Source organism: Cynocephalus volans, chromosome 2 (genome assembly GCF_027409185.1).
Source record: "Cynocephalus volans isolate mCynVol1 chromosome 2, mCynVol1.pri, whole genome shotgun sequence".
Taxonomy (NCBI): Eukaryota; Metazoa; Chordata; class Mammalia; order Dermoptera; family Cynocephalidae; genus Cynocephalus; species Cynocephalus volans.
In genome coordinates, this window is record NC_084461.1 from 201,883,191 (window position 1) to 201,904,835 (window position 21,645).

Below are 21,645 nucleotides of genomic sequence, written 5' to 3' on the forward strand. Positions count from 1 at the left end.
ATAGATCAAGTAAGAGGAAGTATGGTAAATGAATGGAATAGGAAGGGGGAAATCACACTGAAGAGGGCCTACCATGTGCTAGAGGATACAATGTCTTGACTGACCCTCTTACTTCTTTAGTTTACTCCTAAAGCTTTTAAAGGCAGGAAATTATTTAAGACACCAAACACAACAGCTTAGTGTGGCATAAGCGCATTTCAATAATAAGAGTTTGCAATAAAAAATAAAAAACTTTTTTTCTTTATTTTTCCTGGAGTAGTAGTGCTGCAAATTAGAGAATTCCTGAAAAACTAGATGTGAGTAATCCATGGTGCTCCAAACCAGACATGGCATCAGGGAAACAACTACTCAAGCACACAAGTGGCATTTTGTGGTCAAATTTATTTTTTGTTTAAATTTCATTTACTTTGTCTTACTGTAATTTACACAAGAGACTGCCAAGTAAACTAGGTATTTTACATTCATCACACATTCCCTCAAATCTCCACAGCTGTTAGAAAAACATTAAAATCCATGCGCCAGGCTCGCATTTCCATGTTCACCCAAGCTCCCAATGATACTACAGATGCCAGCAAGAGTTAAGTTCATTAAAAGGACAGGTATAGACTCTTTATTTCGCAAAATTAGCAATAATCTTCCTCACACCAAACACTTTGCAGACAATGATTACGCTTTGACAAAACCTATCTTACAACAGTGCCCAGAGAGTAAACATCAGTCTTTATCCTGAGTACACAAAGGACATATGAAATGTGGGATTTGTTGTTGAGGATAACAGGGTTTCGCAATGCAGCAGTGATCCTAAACATCCTTGTCCAATTCACTGCAATCACTCCAGTGGGGACACAGGACATGTGGGAAAACGAGGAGCATGGAGGGCAGGACTGTCAGCAAATCAGATGACTACTGTGATTTGACTGCAGGGGTTGGCGTGTTTTAAGAGGGACAGGAGGTTAAAGAAGACAGTTTGTGACCTGAAGGCTTCAACAATATCATTCTGCTCAAGCTTCCAGGACTGACAGGAGAAAAACTGAATTTGGACAGAGAAAGCCGATAAAAATCTTACCTAGCTATTGTTCCTTCCTTTAAAAAAAATATGAAAAGGGTGGCAGCGGCTCCTAACTGGCATTTTCATGAAATTCAGGATATGTTCCAATGATGTCCTACTTGAGAGCACATCCAAAAGTTGGAGGCCCCCAGCCCCTAGGCAGGGCCACCCAGCGGCATGCAGGCATGCTTCATCTTCAACTGTTCCTACTGCAAAGCCGGAAGGTCCCCCTTGAAGTGTATTTCAACGTGAAAAGAGCAAAAATGTCATCACTATCCATATTCTATGTCAGCTGTGAGGAATCTAGACCATTTGCATAGTTTCCGAGCTGTAATTCCAGAAAACAGTCATTTCAGAAACAAGACTCCATGGAAGTGCTATACTTCCGATTTTTCTACACAACCTACAATACTATTAAGATTAATTTCATCATCAATTTCTTTGTTGACCTAACAGGTGCCTGAAAATTGTCTAGAGTTTATTATAAATCACAAATCATCATCTTCATTTTTCCTAGATTTGATGTAGAAAAATACTTGAAATTTAAAATACAAAAATCCAATAAAAACTGGAAATTTTTTTAAAAGGATTTTTCACTCAGGGCAAACAAGTAAAAACTGGCCTGTAACTTTACTCCTTATTTAATAGATATTGTCGAATTTGGCTGTAAGATAGTGACTATCCAGAAATAAATAGGTATAAATACATTCAAAGTTTACATTTCAGATTCATTGGAATACCAAAAAATTTTCAAGAAATTTTTCTGTGGGAGTCTGTTGCTTATGGGACTAAAATAAAAATTTATAAGAAACTGATTTAAAAGAAAGAACAGAAAAATAATAAAAGGTTATGTATATTGGTCCACAACTTGACATTTATGAAGCATACCAGCTAGTATTACATTGCAGTCAATCTGTCCATTAGGCATTACTCTGATAATTATTAAAATCTGTTCCAGGTATATATATTGAAAATATTTTCTTTTGCATTCTTGCAGAAGATAGGTACAGTACTTTGGAGTAATTGTACTAATCCCTTCAGTATGTCTGTATGTACATATATACACAAGTGTGTATAACTGGATCTGTAGCTCTACATGCGTTTTATATACAGCTACAGACGTACACACACATACATATATACACACGTGTTTGGGAACCTGTGCATGTGTGTACACCACCACAAGCACACATCTGGGAAATGTGAACACTGCAAGATACTGGTCAGATTCTTCTTCACTCATCACTGGCTGCACTTGTTCCCCTCACTTGACCTTGATTACGTAACTGTAAGAAAATTGAAAGACAGTGCAAAATGTATTAAAAACACAGAGACACAAAAAATACGTTAGATAGAAGCTTGTCATACACATTCTCCAGAAAAAAATTCTCAGTATAGCCAAACTTTTGGCAGAAAATGTACCCCAACCACTGCACCTTAAAATTTTAACCTGTTTAAAACAATTTTGGTCTTACTGATGGCATAGTATTTTGTTTCATCAGAAGGAAAAATAAATAAGTGGAAATAAATCACAGAAACTTAGGAAAACTTAACAAAAGTAACAACTAAAAAAAAATTGCTTTTAGTGAACACTAAATTTAAGGAAAGAGCTTTGGAGGAATCTTGGAAGAGTTACTTCTTTTCACAACGGAACACTTCATTTATCCTCCTGTTCAATAATTAAAGAGCAGGTAGCTCACATAAGCGGGTACCAAAGAACCACAGTGGAGGGAGGGGAGTGCTATATCATATTCTTTTCCTCAATAAATATCACAGGTCGATATTAACAAATAAGAAATGTTGATTTTTGTTTACTCACACTAGTTTCAATATGTGGGGTAGATTTTGATGCTCTTTTCCCCTCTGGGAAAATCTGTTATCTGGGCATGTAAAATTTGTTAGAGAATATAAGACCATAGAAATGTTTTACACTGTAAATTAAAACCAAAGTGCATTTACACAGAGTAAAGCTAACTGTAAAGATAACTGAAAATTAAACATGAAGGAAGACTTTCCGGTGCACAGAAAAAAATTCAACTAAATAAATGGTTGTGGTTGGCCGTCATGGTATGGGATGAAGGATCATTGTTTGATTTAAAATGCTTTTACATATTTCCTTACTAACAACAAATGGTTCTACTAAGAAATAGGTCAATTAACTGGCTATCAAAAAATCAGCTGGCTTCTAGGACAATGCTACAATGCTACGTGATGAATAAGTGCACTTGGCAGCTGGTTTCTAACCCATAACACTAAGAACTAGCCTGGGATTACTACAATCAACCTGTTCTGCAGATAAAATTCTTACAGAATAGTAACTCAAGTGTTCACTGTCAATTTCTAAAATATATAGCTTTTAAATTCTAAAAATAAAATTACATTTAACACTTTGTTAGAGCCTCTGCTGAGCAAGTTAACTACCCATCACCAAAAAGGTATAGGTTTTTAAACATCTTTTTACCCAGGTCTTCACTTACACAGTTTGATATTGTCTCTGACCCTACCCGGGACTCATCTAGACATCAGCAGCCGACGTGCCTCGGACGGAACCCTTCTTACGCATCTAAACGTAAAATAAAATTGTGAGCTGCTGAAATCAGACTCTAAGTAGGGGTTAGTAAGAAAGGAGAAAAAAAGATCTAGAAGAAGTTATGAAGAGACAGCTGCCTGTTTATAACCAAAGTCACATTAAGAATGAAGTTCTGAGGCAGTAATCTTGGTTTAAAGACAATTTTGCAAAAGGCTTTTTTTTCCACAGTACAAAAAATGTATATCTATTCTTGAATCTAGATACAAAAGCCTGCAAACTGATACAAAAGCCTGCAAACTGATGACATGAAATTACCAAAGATAGCCAATGGCTAAACGAACGGTTTGCCAATACAATATGAGAATAATGTTCCAATAGTCTGGTCCATATTTTCATAGTCCCTAGACCAGATGGGAAGCCACGAGAATGTGCCTACCTCTGCTGCTTCTGGGACCATGGTCTTTCAGAGGAGTTCTTTAAAGGAAGTTTATTGAAAAGACAGAGAATGAAAGGAAGAATAAGTGAGCATGGGAATGTTTGGCAAATAATAAAGGACACAAGGATGCATCAGAAAGGACAGGTATACATAATAATAGCCTACGGACAAGTAAAAAAAACTCAATGACAAAAACAAGAAACAAATGGACAGAAAAGAAACAAATCCAACAAATACACTTTTAAAACTCAACACTCCCCTCCCTGCCTCCACCCCAGAAGTGCCAGTTGAGAACAAACAGGTACAACATTATCCAAAGTACTCCTTCAGTTGCCAAGCCTAACCCCAGCAGTTCTCTGCAGGACTACAGGCAGGGGCACTCCTCTCATGCCTAACCTTTCAAGGTGCTAGTGCTTTTCTCCAGGGCCAAAACCCATTTGAAAGAAATCCAATTCTTAAAATATATGTGAATTAAGAGCATTACAATGTATCAAATTTTATCATCAGGTGTCAGAGGAATAGGACCTCAAGAAAAGGAGAAATTCCTGAGTGGTAAAGAAGACTTTACAACACTAAGCCTCTTCAGGATGTGGGTGTGTTCAAGGTCAGTGTTCTTGCTCTGCAGGTACAATGCTACCCAGATTCTGAAGATGCTCATAAACTAACTGTTAAGGACTCAGAGCAGCAGCACTGCCCTGTGGAATAAAGCACTCCCCAGTGACCAAGAGCAAAATAACTGAAATTGGATTTAATGTTAACTTGATCAGCATTTAATGGTGAAATTTGACTTAAAATATTTTTGAAATATTTAGCAAAGAAACTGCTATGTACTCCCACCCTGAACCAATAACAGATTTGTTTTTCTTTCTTTTTTTTTTTTAAAGATGACCGGTAAGGGGATCTTAACCCTTGACATGGTGTTGTCAGCACCATGCTCTCCCAAGTGAGCAACTGGCCATCCCTATATAGGGATCTGAACCTGTGGCCTTGGTGTTATCAGCACCACACTCTCCCAAGTGAGCCATGGACCAGCCCTCCAATGAAAGATTTCTACCAACTTCCTGAGGATCAGTTTGAGCCATGTGGAAACAGGAATTTTATTTAATAAATTGGGCTTCTGAATAATTACTTGTCTAGCTTACACTTTCTTCTTGAGTACAATTCCCAGCTCACAAATAACTGACTTGGGTGGAGAAGCAGCTGAGCCTGCAGGCCCACTGCCATAGATGGAAGCAAGAGTCACCACCTCTGCATCAGGGAGTCTCATCCTGTTGACACTGGGACCACTCTGTGTTCACGTATCATGAGACTAAGAACTTGTGAGGGAAGCAAGAGCACTTCCCTGGGGGAAGAAGAGGTCTTAGCCAAGTTCTGTCCAAGGGGTCCAGAGACAGGCAGGGCTCACAGCCCAAACCAGGGAGGGCTGTATTTATCACCTGGTCAACGGTAACCATTCCTTCTCATGTGACAATTCCTCAGCATAAAAGTTAGAACCAAGAGAAGACCTCTTTCCTAAGGGTTTGAATCTACAAAAATAAATCTGTTTTCTGTTTTCTCTTGGTGTTGATAAATGCTTGTTTGAAATGCCAGTGCTGTACCATGAGCTTAAGAGTGAGTGTAATCATGCTGCTTCTTTTTAATGTTCAGTGGACACCAGCTGCTCAGAGGGCCAAGGGCAGAGCTGGCAGGTATCTCTGGAGCCTGGAGCACTTGGAGGGAGTGAAACCCGGCAAGGGAGGGGAAAAGGGATCAAAACTGGGTGGTAGTGGTGGTGGGGGGTACTTCTTAGAGTCAGAAAAGGGCATCTGACTCTTGAAAAAGGGAAAACAGAAGTGTGAGAGAGGCATGGAAAGAAAACCTACTCTTACCTGTGGCCAGAGTAAAAATAAGGGGGCAGACTCTTCTACTCTTGCCATTTTATCACCCTATTCCCAAGATCCAGAATTCAGAGTCTTACTGTCAGTACGAGAAACAAGAGCCAAAGAGGCTTCCATAGGCTGGTCTAGAAACTAAATTCCAATTACAATGCTGTCTCTATGGGAAAATATGTTCCAAATTTCAAACAATCAACTTAAAAAATTTTGGAACAAAATCCATTCATAGGTTGGAGTCTGCCTATAGTTTATGTATAAGATAAGGTTAAAACATTTTGTTGCCTTATAAAGAAAATATGTCCTAGTCTTCTCAGAAGGTTTGTATAAAGCTAATTAGAAGCAGATCTGCTGTAATCACTAAAAGTAAGCAATTTTAAACACAGATTCTTTACAATGCTCTGTGCCAGAGAAACAGATTTCCTTCTGTGCCAAAGAACCTGATTTGCTGCCATTCTCCTGTGATTAAATGGAGTTCCTGCCTCACACACAGGCATTCATCAAACACTCGCACCTGCAGGGCTTCCAAAACTGGGTCTGCTGGCAGAACTGGAGATGACGCATGGAAACTACGAGCAGGCCCTGGACATTCCTTGAGTTTGTTTCCCCCCTGGGGCCTTACTGCCAACTGAAGACAAGTATGGCCCAGGGCAAAAACAAAACCAGACACATGCAGGAAGAAGCCAGGGAAGAATATGTCCCTGGGAAAGAGGAGACACTCACTGGCTGCAGGGCCTATTCACTGGTGGCGGGGAGGAGCTGGAGTGGGCTTTAATGCTGAAACATGGCATGCTGGCCTCTTGCCCAGGGATCACCTAGATCTGCCTAAAGCTATGAAGAAATAGGGACTCATTATAGCAGGGGCAATTTCTGCAATTTGTGAGAATACCACTATCATGGCTTTTCTACAGAAGGGGGAACTATGACTTACTAACATTTATAACTTGCTGTGACACAAAGTAAGCCAAAGGCACCATAGTCTGACAAAGTGAGTGTCTAAAGGGACTGTGAACCAGGTTCTATCAGAGAGAACTAATGCATGAGAAAGAATACAAACCACTGAAATTTTACAGGTAACAAATTCTACATCAAGAATGCTCTAATCTACTTTCATGAAAGATGTTTGGCAAAAAAGAAATCAAAATATGTGAAGGGCTATCAGTGTCTAAGAAACCCCATTTTGATAAGGATAAATACATTAAGAAATGGCTTTTAATAACACTCTTCCTAATTCTAAGTCTATACTTACTAAGCATGTACAGTTTTTAGAAGGGGAAAAATAAGAGAATTTCCACAGAAAGGCAAGTCTTACTGTTTCTAGTTCTTTCTGAGTCTCATCTTCCATTCTCCTAATGTCTTCCATTGTCAGATCGATCCATTTGTCAATCCAACAAAAAAGCTGGCGATGAAAGTTTGTAAATATCCTTTTTTCTTGCTTTTAAAGAAAAAAAGTAGTGTAAGATGACAAAAACCTAAGATCAACGACAAATACATGCCCCAATTAACCCATGAAATTTACACATACTTGGTTTGAAAAGACTACCTGTGTTGGTAGTGGAAATCTTAATTCCATTCTATTACCATTTTGTAAAATAAAAAAAAACATTTCCTGTGAAATGGGAAAAAATCTCCTCTAGCAAAGGTGTCATAATCTAAAAAAATGTGGTGTGCATGATCTAATCCAACATACTGCTAGATCCAATTTATTTTTACCTTTTCCTAAATGTCAATGAACAAAGGTCAACTAGATTTCTTCTGCTATAAAACTATACATTGTCATTCTTAATTTCTCCACAATTCAAAGGATTACTGTGAGGTAGAATATAACAATGTATTCAAAGAAAAGAGTCCTGGGTTCTTTGAAATAAAGATGTTTCATTAAATTAAGAATTATTACACACTATTAATTTTTCCATGCTACACGTTACTGCCACTTTATATATATAAAACCATGTATATAACTACTGATTTTAATTGCTAAATTAAGTTTTACTCAACTTTCCCAAGAAGAGAGAAAAGAGCACGGAATAGTAAATACTTTTCAGCAATCTTCAACTTTTTCATTTTTTACCGAAAACAGAAGAGACTTCATCAGTACCATGTATAACTTCTATTTATCAGAACTGAGTTGTTAACCTATTATTATGATCCAAGAGGAAGGATGGAAGCCAATATTTACAGAGTGCCTACTGTGGGTCAACTGCAAGAACAGGCTCAAGAATAACCAAAGTTTCCAGCACTTTGAGATCCTTTTTTTAAAAAAAAATGTTACAGCAGCTACAGTTTAAAAGTAGAAGTATGGTGAAACACAAACACAACCTGTCGTGGGAATCTGAGCTATAATGGGGGCTTCTTTATGTGATAATGGAACAAATATTTCACACTACAGGAAAAGTAAATACCAAGGAATCTTTCCACATTCCTTGTGTATTTATAGCCATGTATATTTATACAACTGCAATTCTCCCTTCTTGCTAGATCTAGCTGCTCATGTTACTTTCACTTTAATAAAGAATACATAAAAAAGCAGCAATTAGAATTTGCATCCTCAGATTGTTCACTTTCGTTGAGTGTACCTATTGTGAGGACCTGTAAAGATGACATCCCCTGTGAAAGTGCAAGGTGTGTCACGAGAGATATGGGGGACGGAAGGGGGAAAGTGTCCAGCAGAGCTGGGGCAGAGTAGTCCCTCAGCAGGCTAGGCCTGCCCTCTCCCTCCAGCCAGGGCTAGGATGCTAGGTCCCTTTGGGGACATGCTGTACCTGGAAAGGGCTATCTAAAGAAGTGCTAGGCGAAACATTAGGAAAGCACTTTTAATAAAAAACTGCTATGCTCTTTTCCAAAAAAGTCCCTAAAAACCTCTGCTGTGAGGTAGAATACCTCTGCTGGTATCTATCTTTGCTGTTTCAAAGGATAAAAAGAAGGCCAGAAATGAATTATGAATGGACAATAATTTTCATCTTATAAAGGAAAAAAAAATGATAACAAAGAAAATATCCCATTAATAGCTAAACTATATCTTAACCTAAACTTGTCACGACATTTTGAACAGATTTTACCTTCTGAATGAAGTTTTCTACTTTGCTTTGCAGTCCCCACCACTTGAATTTGATGGTCACCAGTTTATAGGCACACATCTGAGGACAGTCAGGGTTGTTTGCCAGCTCCTTCTAAATGAGAAAAATTGAAAAGGAGAAATCGGAACTTCAATATTTATGTTTTGATTAAAATTGACTGTTGTGTAATGACATCACAGACATACATGAAGAAAATTAGAATCTCATGTGTTTAATTCAGATATTTGGAAATTCAAAATCACTTTAGCAAAAGCAGCAGCACTCCCCTGCTGCAAACTCTCCTTCCACAGACCAAGTTACTTCCTAGCTCTAAAGTTTAATAGGCCTGCTGCTCTGCCTCAAATTACAACATTCAGATTTCATATTAGACACCAAATTCTATTCACATCATACCAGTAGTAAGCCTTTAACACACAAGGGCTCTCATAACATCATTATCGCACTCCCACCATGGCTGTGGTGAGGCACAATAAAAATGATAAGGGAATTTAGTTGTCTTCTGTATCTTCAAATATTGGCAAGTGGAATGGCCCTATTTATTAACTGAGGTATTTTCAATAGAAGGAGGATATGAAAAGTGATGCAGCAGCAAAAATGATCTATAATTATCAAGTATTTGAAGGCAAATCCTGTACATATGGACTTAAATTTCCACAAATGAATACACCTCATGGTTTAAATGGTGCAGTCAGAAATCAAATCACTACTTGTTCTAGTAAACAAAGGAAAAAAAAAAAGACGAGACGGGTAAGGACTATCTGGATTAGGAGAGACTAAAGAGACAAAATATGTCTGCAATTTGCTTTCAGAAGACTTAAAAGACAAGCAATTAGAATTTAGATCCTCAGATCATGTCATCCTACATTCACAGTATAAAGATTCACTCTGAATTTTTAGGTTTAGCAAAAAATTTTAAAATATGTATTTGTGTGAAAAGGAGAAGGGACAGAGGGAGAAGAGACGAGGGAAAAGTAAACATTGCAAAGTGTTAATTGTTGAGTGTAGTTGGTAATGTTCACTGTTCTATTCTTTCAGTTTTTCGGTTGGTTTTGAAATTTTTCATTATGAAAATGGTGGGGGGGGTTTTGCAACCTACGGTATCACTGATGATTTCTGTAAGACTTAGTGTAGGCTCTGCCTCAGTGAGTTCAACATACTAACATGTTTATTTCCAGGAAGGGGTGAGTGGGGTGAACCAGAGCTTGCAGCAAACATCAGTGTTTCACTAGGGGTCCACTTAGTATTGGGTCCACTTCCAAGGTAAAGTGAGCAAGAGACCAAAAGGCTCCTCGGCTGACCCAGAAGTCAGACTCCTGGGACAGGCTCACGGCACTAAGCAAACACAGGCATGGTCCTGCCCTCAGGAGGAGCTCAGTCTAGTACAGAAAGCATACATCTAAAATCACAGGTAGCAGGGGTGAACAGCAGGTATGGCCTGGGGAAAGGACCATTCTAAGCCTCAATGTTGGTATGCTTGTAAAATAAATGATTTAAAAAAAAATTTTTTTAAAAAAGCTACATCATCTTAGGACTGTTGTGAGGACTAAATAAGGTACGTTCGGTGCTTAATAGGTGGACCTCAAGGGCTTAAGTCATATTAGTTTCCCTCTCCCTTTTTCATACCACTTTGAATCAGCAAAACAATTTTAAACAAATTCCTTCATAAGAGTAGAAAGTCATGTGCAACATTATGGGGAGCCCTTTTATAAAAACTAAATTACTGAGTCAAAGGCCAAAGTAACCTTTTGCAAGGATCCTACCCTCCCTCCCCACTATTCTCAGTTCCACACAGCACACTCAAGACATCACAATACCAGTATCAGTCACGCTGTGTGCCACTGCTGCTTCTTGTCAGCTTTAACTCTTTCATACATCCCACTTTCAGTAAGTTGTGTGTGAGCAGTCTTTCCATTCAGCCACATAACTTCAAAAAATGATGAATTTCTAGGTCTCATTCCCAAACCTCAAGACTAATCTAATCTTCACTTATGTAATCACAGCACTAGACCACACTTTCCCCTAAACTGTCTATGCTTCAGTTTCAAGTTAATTCTAGGGATATGCAATATGAAAAAAATTCTATCTTTTTATTAATGGGACTGAAAGTTCTGTAGAGTCCTGCATGATTGATCAACTTTTCTCAGGAAATATGTTCTGTAATAACATTTCATCTTTTGTATAATGACCTGGTTCATAGGTTAAATCAATGAGGTAACAACAGCAAGCATTTAAATAAAAATATTACAGCAAATTGTCCTTTTGCAGGTGAGTTCTGTCAACTGAAGAACTTGGCTAGCTTAGTTCTATTTTTCCATGATCCTGCCACATAAAAAGAGTACCAATGTGAAAATTTAGCATGTTATGTGTACATAAACACAAATACACACATATTACCCCATACTTTCTTAATAAGTTTACTTCAGCAACTATTAAGCGGGCACCATTTAAACCTCAATCTGTGTGCTAGGTATTGTCAGGGGACATAAAAGTGGCTGGTAGAGAACAGTGTGTTAATTATGATATAAATAACAATTAGATCCCTGCCCTTGGTGCTAACAATATCTTCCAGAAGGGACACCCTCGTGTTGTGGATGCTGTGGCTCTGAGATAAAATCACCTAATTACATACTACCCCCCTACCCCTTGACCTGCAGCCCCCTGGTACTTAAGCTGGTCTCCTGAGTGCCACAGAGGTCAACCAGCCTTCCACAAGATAGCTAGCTACTGAGTGCCCGGCTTCATTGAAATGACAAGATTGGTCTTTCACACATCATTTTTTCAATAAGCAATGAGCCAATGCTGAGGTACTTTCTAATCCAATGAATGTCACTGAAAAGCCTCACATGCAACACAATTTGGTAATATGCAGAATATGCCACTTAAAATGTGAGATATACCTGCCAAATGGTAGTGCTAGACTAGGAGTAAGAGAACTTGGACAGCAGTTGCCATTATGCAAAGTAACTTCCCACGTAATATGTACAGCATCCTTAACCTCTCTGGGCCTCGCTTCCCCCTCTGTAACAGGAAAGACTAGACTCTATCAGAGCTCTTCATCCTCCTGAGGAGAAACTAAAAGCAGAGGTAAGTAAACTTAAGCTCCTTGAGGCCTCTGCTGCAGGTGGTAAACACATGTCTTTGATATCCAGTGGCTTGTCCTAAAACTTCCTGTAATTTTGTATTTTATTCTATAATATGCCTGGACTTAACAAAATATCCCCCTGTCCACCCACCCAGGCTGAATTTACTCTGTAGCTGAATCACCAAACCACTGATTAACCCTAAGGTACCTTCCAGATCAAACATTCAAAGGTCCTATCAATTATAGGCTCCTGATAGCTTCATTTCTGAAACTCTAAATCATTAACACCTTGTTTTACATGAAAACCTTGGGTGTTTCCAGTAGAACACCAAGTCTTCAGAATTCTCTAACAATAAATAAATTTTAATTTTTTTAATTTTTTTTTTTTTTTTTTGACCGGTAAGGGGATCGCAACCCTCGGCACAGTGTGGTCTGCACCACACTCAGCCAGTGAGCGCACCGGCCATCCCTATATAGGATCCGAACCCACGGCCTCAGCGCTACCAGCGCCACACTCTCCCGAGTGAGCCACGGGCAGCCCAATAAATAAATTTTTTTAAAAAAAGAATTCTCTAACAATTTTATAAAAACAGTAGTATGACGCATGGTTGTAATTAAAGGGCTAAGCTAAATGTAACATAAACATGCCTATACCAAACTTGGGCTCCAAAAACAGTACACACAAACACGACTAACAATTAACAAAGTCTGTTTCTCACATTCTTTCTAGTAACTCTGGCAAACTGCTCAAATCAATTAAGTTAATATTGGTAATTTATAAAGTATCACTGGCCTACAAATTTATTTTAAAAACTGTAAGCGACAGGACAAAAAAGAAGCAGTTCTCTAAGCTATCTCCTTAGATCTAAAATGTATGTTTAGTCTAAATTTGCTTTTTGTTTTCCGTCCAATTTACAAGTAATTATTAAAAAAAGAAAAAAGACTTTCAGAGAAGAATATGTAAACCAACTAAAAAACAAACAGCCTGCTACCCTGAAACATAATCTCAAATATTCCCAGGTGAAAGCTGAGAGTACACAAGCTATATTTTTTAATTCAATTATTATTAATATACACAGCATATTTAAGGTCTCATCAATCCTAAAAATGACTTATGGGAGTCATCTCTGAATCTGAGCTATGGTCTCAAAACAAGTAATTAAATTGAGAATATGGCTTTCGAATTCTTCATACTTAATGATGAAACAGAAAACAGTGAAAATGCCTAAATGCAGTAAGTAAAACCTGAAAGAATCATTTTGGCCCCATCTCTCTGGTGTGAAGTCTGAGTAATAAAAAAGTCTTAAAGCTGTTCATATCCTACCGTATACCCTTTAACCTAGTAATTCCACTTTCAGGAATGTATTCTATTCAGGTAAGGTAGTAACAATACCGCAGATTTGTAACAACAAAAACCTGGACTTATTATTAACCTCAACACCCACAGAGGAGAGTGGTGAGATACTTCACAAGCCTTCCAAATACTGAACTATTATGCTACAGCCATTAAAAAACATCCTTTCAAAGAACAGTTAACAATGTGGTGGAAAAAAGGATAATTATCAACATAAATGGTACAAACATTTGTAACAAACTACATGAATCAGGAAATACAAAAAGTAGTAGTTAAATAGTAGAACTAAAACTAATTTTTATTTTCTTTTGTGTACAATTCTTTATTTTCAAAATTTTATATTATTTTATAATCAGGGAAAGAAACCTAATATGCTTTAAAAATTGGCTCTATGAAACAAAGTTTTTACCTTCAGCTGAGTATTTTAGGACAAAAGATTTACTTTGCTCTGAATTATCTGGGTACTACTGCAAATATTCATTCTTCTCTGACTATAAACAGTCTAAACATTTTTCTCTTTTTCTTTTTGGTGCTTAATAAATCAAGCTAAACAAAATCAAACTAAAAGCTGAATTAACATCTTTAATATATAATTTTAGTCCCATCCATATTTAATTTTTCCTAAAAGCAATCCAAAGGTATACACGCAAAGTAAAATATGACCAACTCTTCAGAGTTATCAGAAGCATTCTTGTGAAGAATTGTGTAACCCTCAAAATGTGAAAACTGTCAATGGGACAAATATTTGGGACTCCACATTCAGAGCAATGTTCTATGATCCATAGAACCCAAAGAATTCCAGCTTCTCTGCCCAGTCTTCAGGAGGCTCACAGCCAGAGGCAAGGCAAAGCTTCCTCTTTGGCCTTAAACAAATGTTTCTGATTCTTTCCTCTTCATTGGTTAAAAAATAACCCCAAAGCAAATAAAGCCAACATCTGAATTAAGATATTTCATACGAACTTCAATCTAGCCCAAACCTAACATTTCCTCATCTAAGGCAAAATGGCTGAGATTAACTCTTTCCTAATCTAGGAGTTAATAAAATTATTTTGCCGATAAATGAGTTTTATATAGATTAATGCATGAAAATTTAAAAGGAAAAATTTAAAAAGAAGGTAAAGACTGGATGGCCCACAAAAAGAACAATAAGAAGTTCTGTAAGATGATGCTAACCCTAAATTATGGCTCATCTCTACATAATTTAAATTTCATCTGTAATATAGCAACAACTAGTTTGTCATAAAATGTTTCCAAAACCGTGTTTAAATAGTTTGTATATTCACCAAATTCCTTACATTTCATGTTTCTAATTGTAGATGAAACTGCCAACCCCAAATCATGTTTTTAATTTAACAACATGTATTAGGTTACTCTAAGGTATGTGAATGAGGCCTAAGGGGGAATAATGTATACTGGAGCCACACAACATAACTAAACAAACCGCAGTGTGCTTAACTGGAAGGGTGAAAAATCAGCCCATGTTATCCACAAGAACTAGTTTCTTGAATCTGCGACAAATATATAAAATATAAAAGAGAATTAAAGAAAAAAAAAAAAAAAAAGAATCCAAAGGCATTGTGGAAATTCATTTCCTAAAAATTTAGTCCTCTTATAGTTTCATGAGACACGTCACCTTTACATATACGTCTTCCTATTTAAAAATGTGTTGGGATGAAGATGAGATAGGTACATACTACATTAAACCAGAGTTAATACTTGGCAAAGACACAGCAGTTTCGACAAGGCTCATACTCCCTTCATATTTTAATTTTTCAATTTTAGGCAATCCAAATGCTCAATTTCAGCTGTTGATTTTGTAATGTAAGTTTCCAACCCAGATTTCACTAAGAAAGTTAAAATAAATGCACTGCTGGGGCTGCTGCCAGTGTGTGCATCAATAAATATCAACCAAGATTACAGAATATATGTGAAGTAAATACTGCAATTTCAAGCAAAACCCCATTTCCCAATTCATAGCCATTCTCTCAACTTATTGAGTTTGCCATTTATTTGGTAGCCATTTAGACAGACCTGATTGGACAATATATTTCTTTCTTTTTTTTTTTTTTAAAGATGACCTGTAAGGAGATCTTAACCCTTGGCCTTGGTGTTATCAGCACCACACTCTCCCAAGTGAGCCACGGGCTGGCCCCTGGACAATATATTTATGTAAGTACACGGCAAGCCCAACATTTAACTGATTTTCATTTGTTCTAAGATAGTTAACTTGAATTCAGCAAATACTAAGTACCTATGATGAGCAAGCCTCCTTGCTCGACACTGTCATATGTCAAGGAAAGTCAGACACAGCCTATGGTTTAAAATTAAGTGTAAGGAATTGGAGAGATGAAGCTAAGGAAGGAAGACAGAGGGAACACATAAACCACCACCCTGACCTGAGACATAACAAATGCCATTAGAAGTTCATCAATAAGACTCTAGTGGGGTTCAGAGGCCAAAGATTCCCATCTGGTTGAGCAAATGGGAAAAGTTAAGTGAAAGTTAATGTGAGATTATGAGATAAAGTTCAAAAGACTGAACTAATCACAGGTTAAACCAATTTAACAAAAACAGACAAAAGCAAATTCAGACAGGAAAGCTTACTGCCTATGAGAGGATAATCAGTCACATTTTCCAAGTTCTCCCAAACTTAATTTTTTGTGTAGTTCATACCCATTTTACTAATCAGGACTATGACATGTGCTTCACACTTGTGTCCAATTATTCTAGGACTGACACCATGTACAAATGAAACTACAAGTACATACTCAAATGAAACTTTATGTTCATGATAGTTTTAGTATCAGGAAGAAACTCTGCAAGAGGTATACGCTGCCAAATCACTTCTTGAACCCAAGTATGACACTTCATTTGTCTGTGCCTGAATCATTTAGCTCTACCCGAGAACAGAGGCAATCACTAGCCAAGATAAGGCTAGAACTAATCATGTCTCACTGTTGGGTTACTTAGTTTCTTGAAGATGTGGAATGGCACTTTTTGGTATCATCCATAGGACTTAGTGTAATTAATATATACCTAGTGCTAAATATGTACTTTAAAAATTGAATTAAAAATTTAGTCGCCAAACCATATACTCAAAAATAAATAAAAATAAGCCATGTTTATTATACATAATACAAAATGTGGTCTAACCAGAAACTAATTATTAAACCTCTTTATGCCACACACCATGGAGTTTCAAATGTGAGATTACAGGGAAACAGTATATTTTCAGATACCTTCACATCTTTCCTTCCTGCACCTCACAGACATGTCTAGACTAAGAAACAAGAAACCAATCACCCTCAGTCTTTCCATTAGGGTGGCTACCAAGTAAATGACACTGCTCATTAGCCACTTGAGGAGTTTCTGGGTTGCTTTCCTGACAGTCTTTATCTCAAGAGATTTCCACAGAAGAATTTCAATTCTTCCTATCCCTAGCCAACAGAATCTTGCAGTTTATCTCAGGCCACTGACAACCAAGGCTACCACCATCTTTTCACAGATGTGAGGTAGAAACAAAAAGGACTCTTGGGAGCATGGCAGGAAACAAACTAGCATCCCTACAATCCATAAAAATGGCTTCCTCCACAGGCTTGGAGGATCCAGAATGGCCTCACCAGTATTCTGGAATGAGTCTAAAGCATGACTGAGCAGGTAAACAGTATGAAAAACTTAAAGGCCCAACCCGAACTGTTGGAGCATTTGCTCAGACTAGAGATGACAAATGGGACATGACTTTATGGTTAGAAAGAACGTATACATAGGCCCCTCCCACACTCCATCAAACCAAGACAATAAGTCGCATTCCATTTGTGTGTGTATTTAGCGGTTAGGGGAGGGGCAGACTTTGGAGCTACTTCAGCTGAGGGTGGTGACACTAACCCCTTCCATTTGTCAGCACTTTCCAATTTACCAAGTGTTTCCCCTCTGTTATCTCATTTGCTCTGCACTGCCATGTATAGAGTGAGAAAGACAGAACCCCTTATCCTGTTTCCCAGATGAAGAAGTGGCATTTCTGAGAGGTGACTGGTCTAGATCCTGCAGGTGGTATGTTATAGAGCTAGGGCTCAAAACCTTCTCACCAAATCCAATGCTCTTCATGCACTACTTTTATAACCAGAAAAAAAAAAAAAATACTAGAACAACAAAAAGAACACACATAAAATGTAAAAACCAGCATAATTTCTGGATCGACTTATTTGACTTGATCCCCTTATACTACAATGTTCAGAGCACTGACTGAGACTTCCAAGACATGTCAAGCACTGAGCACTGTAAGGGACATGCTCTGGCAAACCCTCCTACAAAGACCTTTAGAGGCCTAATTATTAATGATATGTAGACACAGAAGCTTAAGTCTTCATAAGGTGTCTGGCTTAAATGAAGAAAGAAATGAGGCCCTGACATAGGATAAAAACGACACCGTAATCTTCAAAGATAGTGTTTCAGTTTGTTAAAATGACAACTCCTCACCCAGATCAGAGGCGGCAAAACTGGAAAGCTAAAAGGAATCCACATGTTTAATGTTTTTGAAAAACCATAAGACCAGGTCACAACATACACACAAAGCCCCCAAAACACAAAACAGACAAAAACAAGTAAACACACACATGCACAGGGTTGCTATAGAGAAGCAAGACATTTACACACATCAGAAATGCACAATTCTGCTTTTAAGCAAAAATCTTAATCAGGTTATAAATCGTTCTCTCATTACTATGCACACAGTCATTTAATCAAGTGTTGAACCCTAAGTAACAAAATATAATTCATTTGTTCCAATTTTTAAAATTATTTTTTCAGAGGGAAAATGAATATACAACTAAGGCCTGCATCTCTGGGTCTGATAGTTTTAAAAAAATAAAAGATATGTATCATACTAAAGGCTAAAAAAAATAGTCTGTACTCTTAACAAATGTGGAAAATATGGAAGTCTATTCCTTAGCAACCCCATCATCCCCTGCTAGCAAAGGCTCTCTAAATTGTGTGACCCTCTGTTTTATGGCTGACCCAAGTCAAGCACTCATTAAACACATATAACCACGAGAGGTAAGGACAGGTGAACCAGGATGTGTTTAACAATCTCCAGATACTAGAGTAAGACAAACCCTTAGATACTGGACAGAAATAAGGAATAACTGTGTCATAAATAGGGTAGCATAATTATAGATCTCATCAACCCCGAGAGATGATGAAGGCTGAAAACTTTTTATTTCCAAAGATAAAAGCATGATGACAATGATAACAGCTAGCATTTATTGTGTACTTCCTTTATGCTGGGGACTTAACATTCATTATTTCATTTTGTCCTCACAACAACCTTCTGAGGTAGTTACTTGTATCACTCCCATTTTACAGATGTGAAAACCAAGGCTCAGAATTAGGGTTAAGGTATTTAAGTCACAACTTGTATAGATTCACAACTGTTTTTTTTTTTTTTTTTTTTTTTTGGCTGTGTACAAGGGACTTTTATTGATGGTACATGACAAGGCAGGGCTCCCTAGGCCCCTCCCCTTCTTTAGGGGGTCTGGGATGGAAACTGTGCCAAAGAGCGGACATTCTCGGTGTGTTGGGGGACTGAATTGGGACAGGGACTCCCCAGCAGCTGAGGGCCTCTCTCTTCCTCTTGTGTTCTCACTGGGGCTGGTGGTCCTGGGGGCTCTTACTCCTTGGCGGCCATAAGGTCTACCACCCTGTTGCTGTAGCCATATTCATTGTCATACCAGGAAATGAGCTTGACAAAGTGGTCACTGAGGGCAATGCCAGCCCCAGCATCGAAGGTGGAAGAGTGTGCATCACTGTTGAAGTCGGTGGAGACAACTTGGTCCTCAGTGTAACCCAGGATGCCCTTCAGGGGGCCCTCTGATGCCTTCTTCACCACCCTCTTGATGTCTTCATATTTGGCAGCTTTCTCCAGACAGCAGGTCAGATCCACAAATGACACATTGGCAGTGGGGACATGGAAGGCCATTCCAGTGAGCTTCCCATTCAGCTGAGGGATGACCTTGCCCACGGCCTTGGCAGCACCAGTAGATGCAGGGATGATGTTCTGGAGAGCCCCTGGCTGCTGCGCCACAGTTTCCCAGAGGGGCCATCCACCGTCTTCTGGGTGGCAGTGACGGCGTGGACTGTGGTCATGAGTCTCTCCATAATGCCAAAGTTGTCATGGATAAACTTGGCCAGGGGGGCTAAACAGTTGGTGGTGCAGGAGGCATTTCTGACGATCGTGTGGGTGTTTTCATAGCTCTCGTGACTCACACCCATCATGAACATGGGGGCGTCAGCAGAAGGGGCAGAGATGATGACCCTTTTGGCTCCACCCTTCAAGTGAGCCCCAGCCTTCTCCAAAGTCATAAAGACACCAGTGGACTCCACGACTTACTCAGCACCAGCATCACCCCATTTGATGTTGGCAGGATCTCACTCCTGGAAGATGGTGATGGCATTCCCACTGATGACAAGCTTCCCATTCTCTGCCTTGACAATGCCATGGAACTTGCCATGGGTGGAATCATACTGGAACATGTAGACCACGTAGTTGAGGTCAATGAATGGGTCATTGATGGTGACAATATCCACCCTGCCAGAGTTAAAAGCAGCCCTGGTGACCAGGTGCCCAATATGGCCAAATCCATTTACTCTGACCTTCACCATCGTGTCTCGAGGATGCAGCTGGCACTGTGCGAGAGAATGCGGCTGTTTGGAACGGGCAGAAGCAGAGAGCTCACAACTGGTTTTTAATGGATCTCCTTGAGTGCCTCTGCCACTTACAGATTCCCTGACCATTGGAAACGTACTACTGTTATAACAGGAATTACCAAACCCTGGCAAATACCATGAATACAGAGAGCCATACAACTGCCGTTATGCAGTAGGGCATAAAAGATGCAGATCCGTGATCAGGGAGTTGCTGGATTAAGAGTCAGAATCTGCTATGTCTCCATACCATACATGCCTCTGACTAGCTCTGAATCAGGTGCTGTAGAAATTGCAGACATCATGTCATTTGTTTCTCCTCCAACTATTATCTGTGTTTCTCTGGCCAAATTTCTCATCTGTAAAATGAAGCAGCTGTACTTACTCCACAGGAAGGCTGTGAAGAACAAATGTGACTTCATATAGTACCTGGCACCAAGGAAAAATTTCTTTTCCCCTATCCAGTCTGGTGCAGACAGGCAGTAAATACTGCAATAATTCAGAAGGAAAATATCACCATGGGATAAGTAAGGAAAAGATTCAAAGAGATCATGGGATTTACAGTTAGCCCTTAAACACACTTTGGAATCTGTACTGATAAAGCAGGTTTCTGCTGAAGGTTGTGGGTGGGATGGCTCACGGAAGGCCTTATGAGAGAGAAGCTGTGGAACTACCAGGCAGCACTTACGCAAGAGTATTCCTCCATAGAATCTTGGGTAAGTGGGTCCAGAATAGGATTTCTTCTTCCTTTTCACCATAATTACCACGTATTTCTTCACTATTACTTCCTCATATTTCAGAAGTACAGAAATCAGCTATCATCCTTCCCTGGTGCTACTCTCAGTGCCATGATAAAGACAGTTACTGACAAAGAGGACCTGTCAAACACATATTCAGAAGATGCTGATGAGATCAAGTCCATAAGTTCCTATTTTTCTGTATACTGTATTATTAGCTACTGTCATCCTTCTTACTCTTTATTTCCCTTCATGGCAGTAAGTGGATGGTTTAATTAGTTATTCTTGACTATACTAATTTATTTCTCAGATCATGATAATTCACTAAAATTCAATTAAGCAGTAACTCAACTTACAAGAGTAGCTGCACCTGCCAACATTTAGTTAAGGTGAACAAAGCAGGCAAATGGTGGAAAGGTATCAGTACCAGCCTGCATTCCACCAGAGAAATAATGTTATTGTTTAACACAGGAAAAAAAAAAAAAAGAAAATGGGGGAAAAGACTGCTATTCTGCAACCTACAAAAATGTAAAGATCACATTATTTCTAAAAACCAAACCTAGTCTAGAATTTTAAGTAATCATTAATAAAATAAAAGACAAAGCAATGTCAATTAAAAAGGTAAAAAGCATAAACATATAAGGGCACTTCAAAAAGTGTAGGAAAATAGAATTGGAAAATAATACGAATCCTTCCATGAACTTTTTGAAGACCCTTCACATATATTTCAAGCTCCTAAAAAGTTGCAAACCAGGTAAAAGTTATGGTGTCAAACTACAGTCATCCCTCAGTATATTCAGGGGATTGATTC

The 21,645-nt window shown here is 38.5% G+C and overlaps 1 protein-coding gene and 1 pseudogene across 2 annotated transcripts in view; both read right to left on the reverse strand.

Annotated features, from left to right (window-relative positions):
• Nucleotides 1-578: 578 nt before the first annotated feature.
• The window catches only part of PITPNB (phosphatidylinositol transfer protein beta), a 63,065-nt gene continuing 41,998 nt past the window's right edge, over nucleotides 579-21,645 (reverse strand). Inside the window, exons 9-12 of one of the 2 annotated variants that reach the window (XM_063086420.1) lie at nucleotides 8,945-9,055; nucleotides 7,198-7,320; nucleotides 3,526-3,611; nucleotides 579-2,334 (exon numbers count right to left, since the gene is read on the reverse strand). In XM_063086420.1, coding sequence (XP_062942490.1) covers nucleotides 3,564-3,611; nucleotides 7,198-7,320; nucleotides 8,945-9,055 — 282 coding nt within the window. In that variant the 3' untranslated portion in view covers nucleotides 579-2,334; nucleotides 3,526-3,563. The remainder of the gene's footprint in view (nucleotides 2,335-3,525; nucleotides 3,612-7,197; nucleotides 7,321-8,944; nucleotides 9,056-21,645) is intronic. The other variant, XM_063086419.1, reaches the window with a different exon arrangement.
• LOC134369741 (glyceraldehyde-3-phosphate dehydrogenase-like) lies at nucleotides 18,858-20,055 on the reverse strand (annotated as a pseudogene).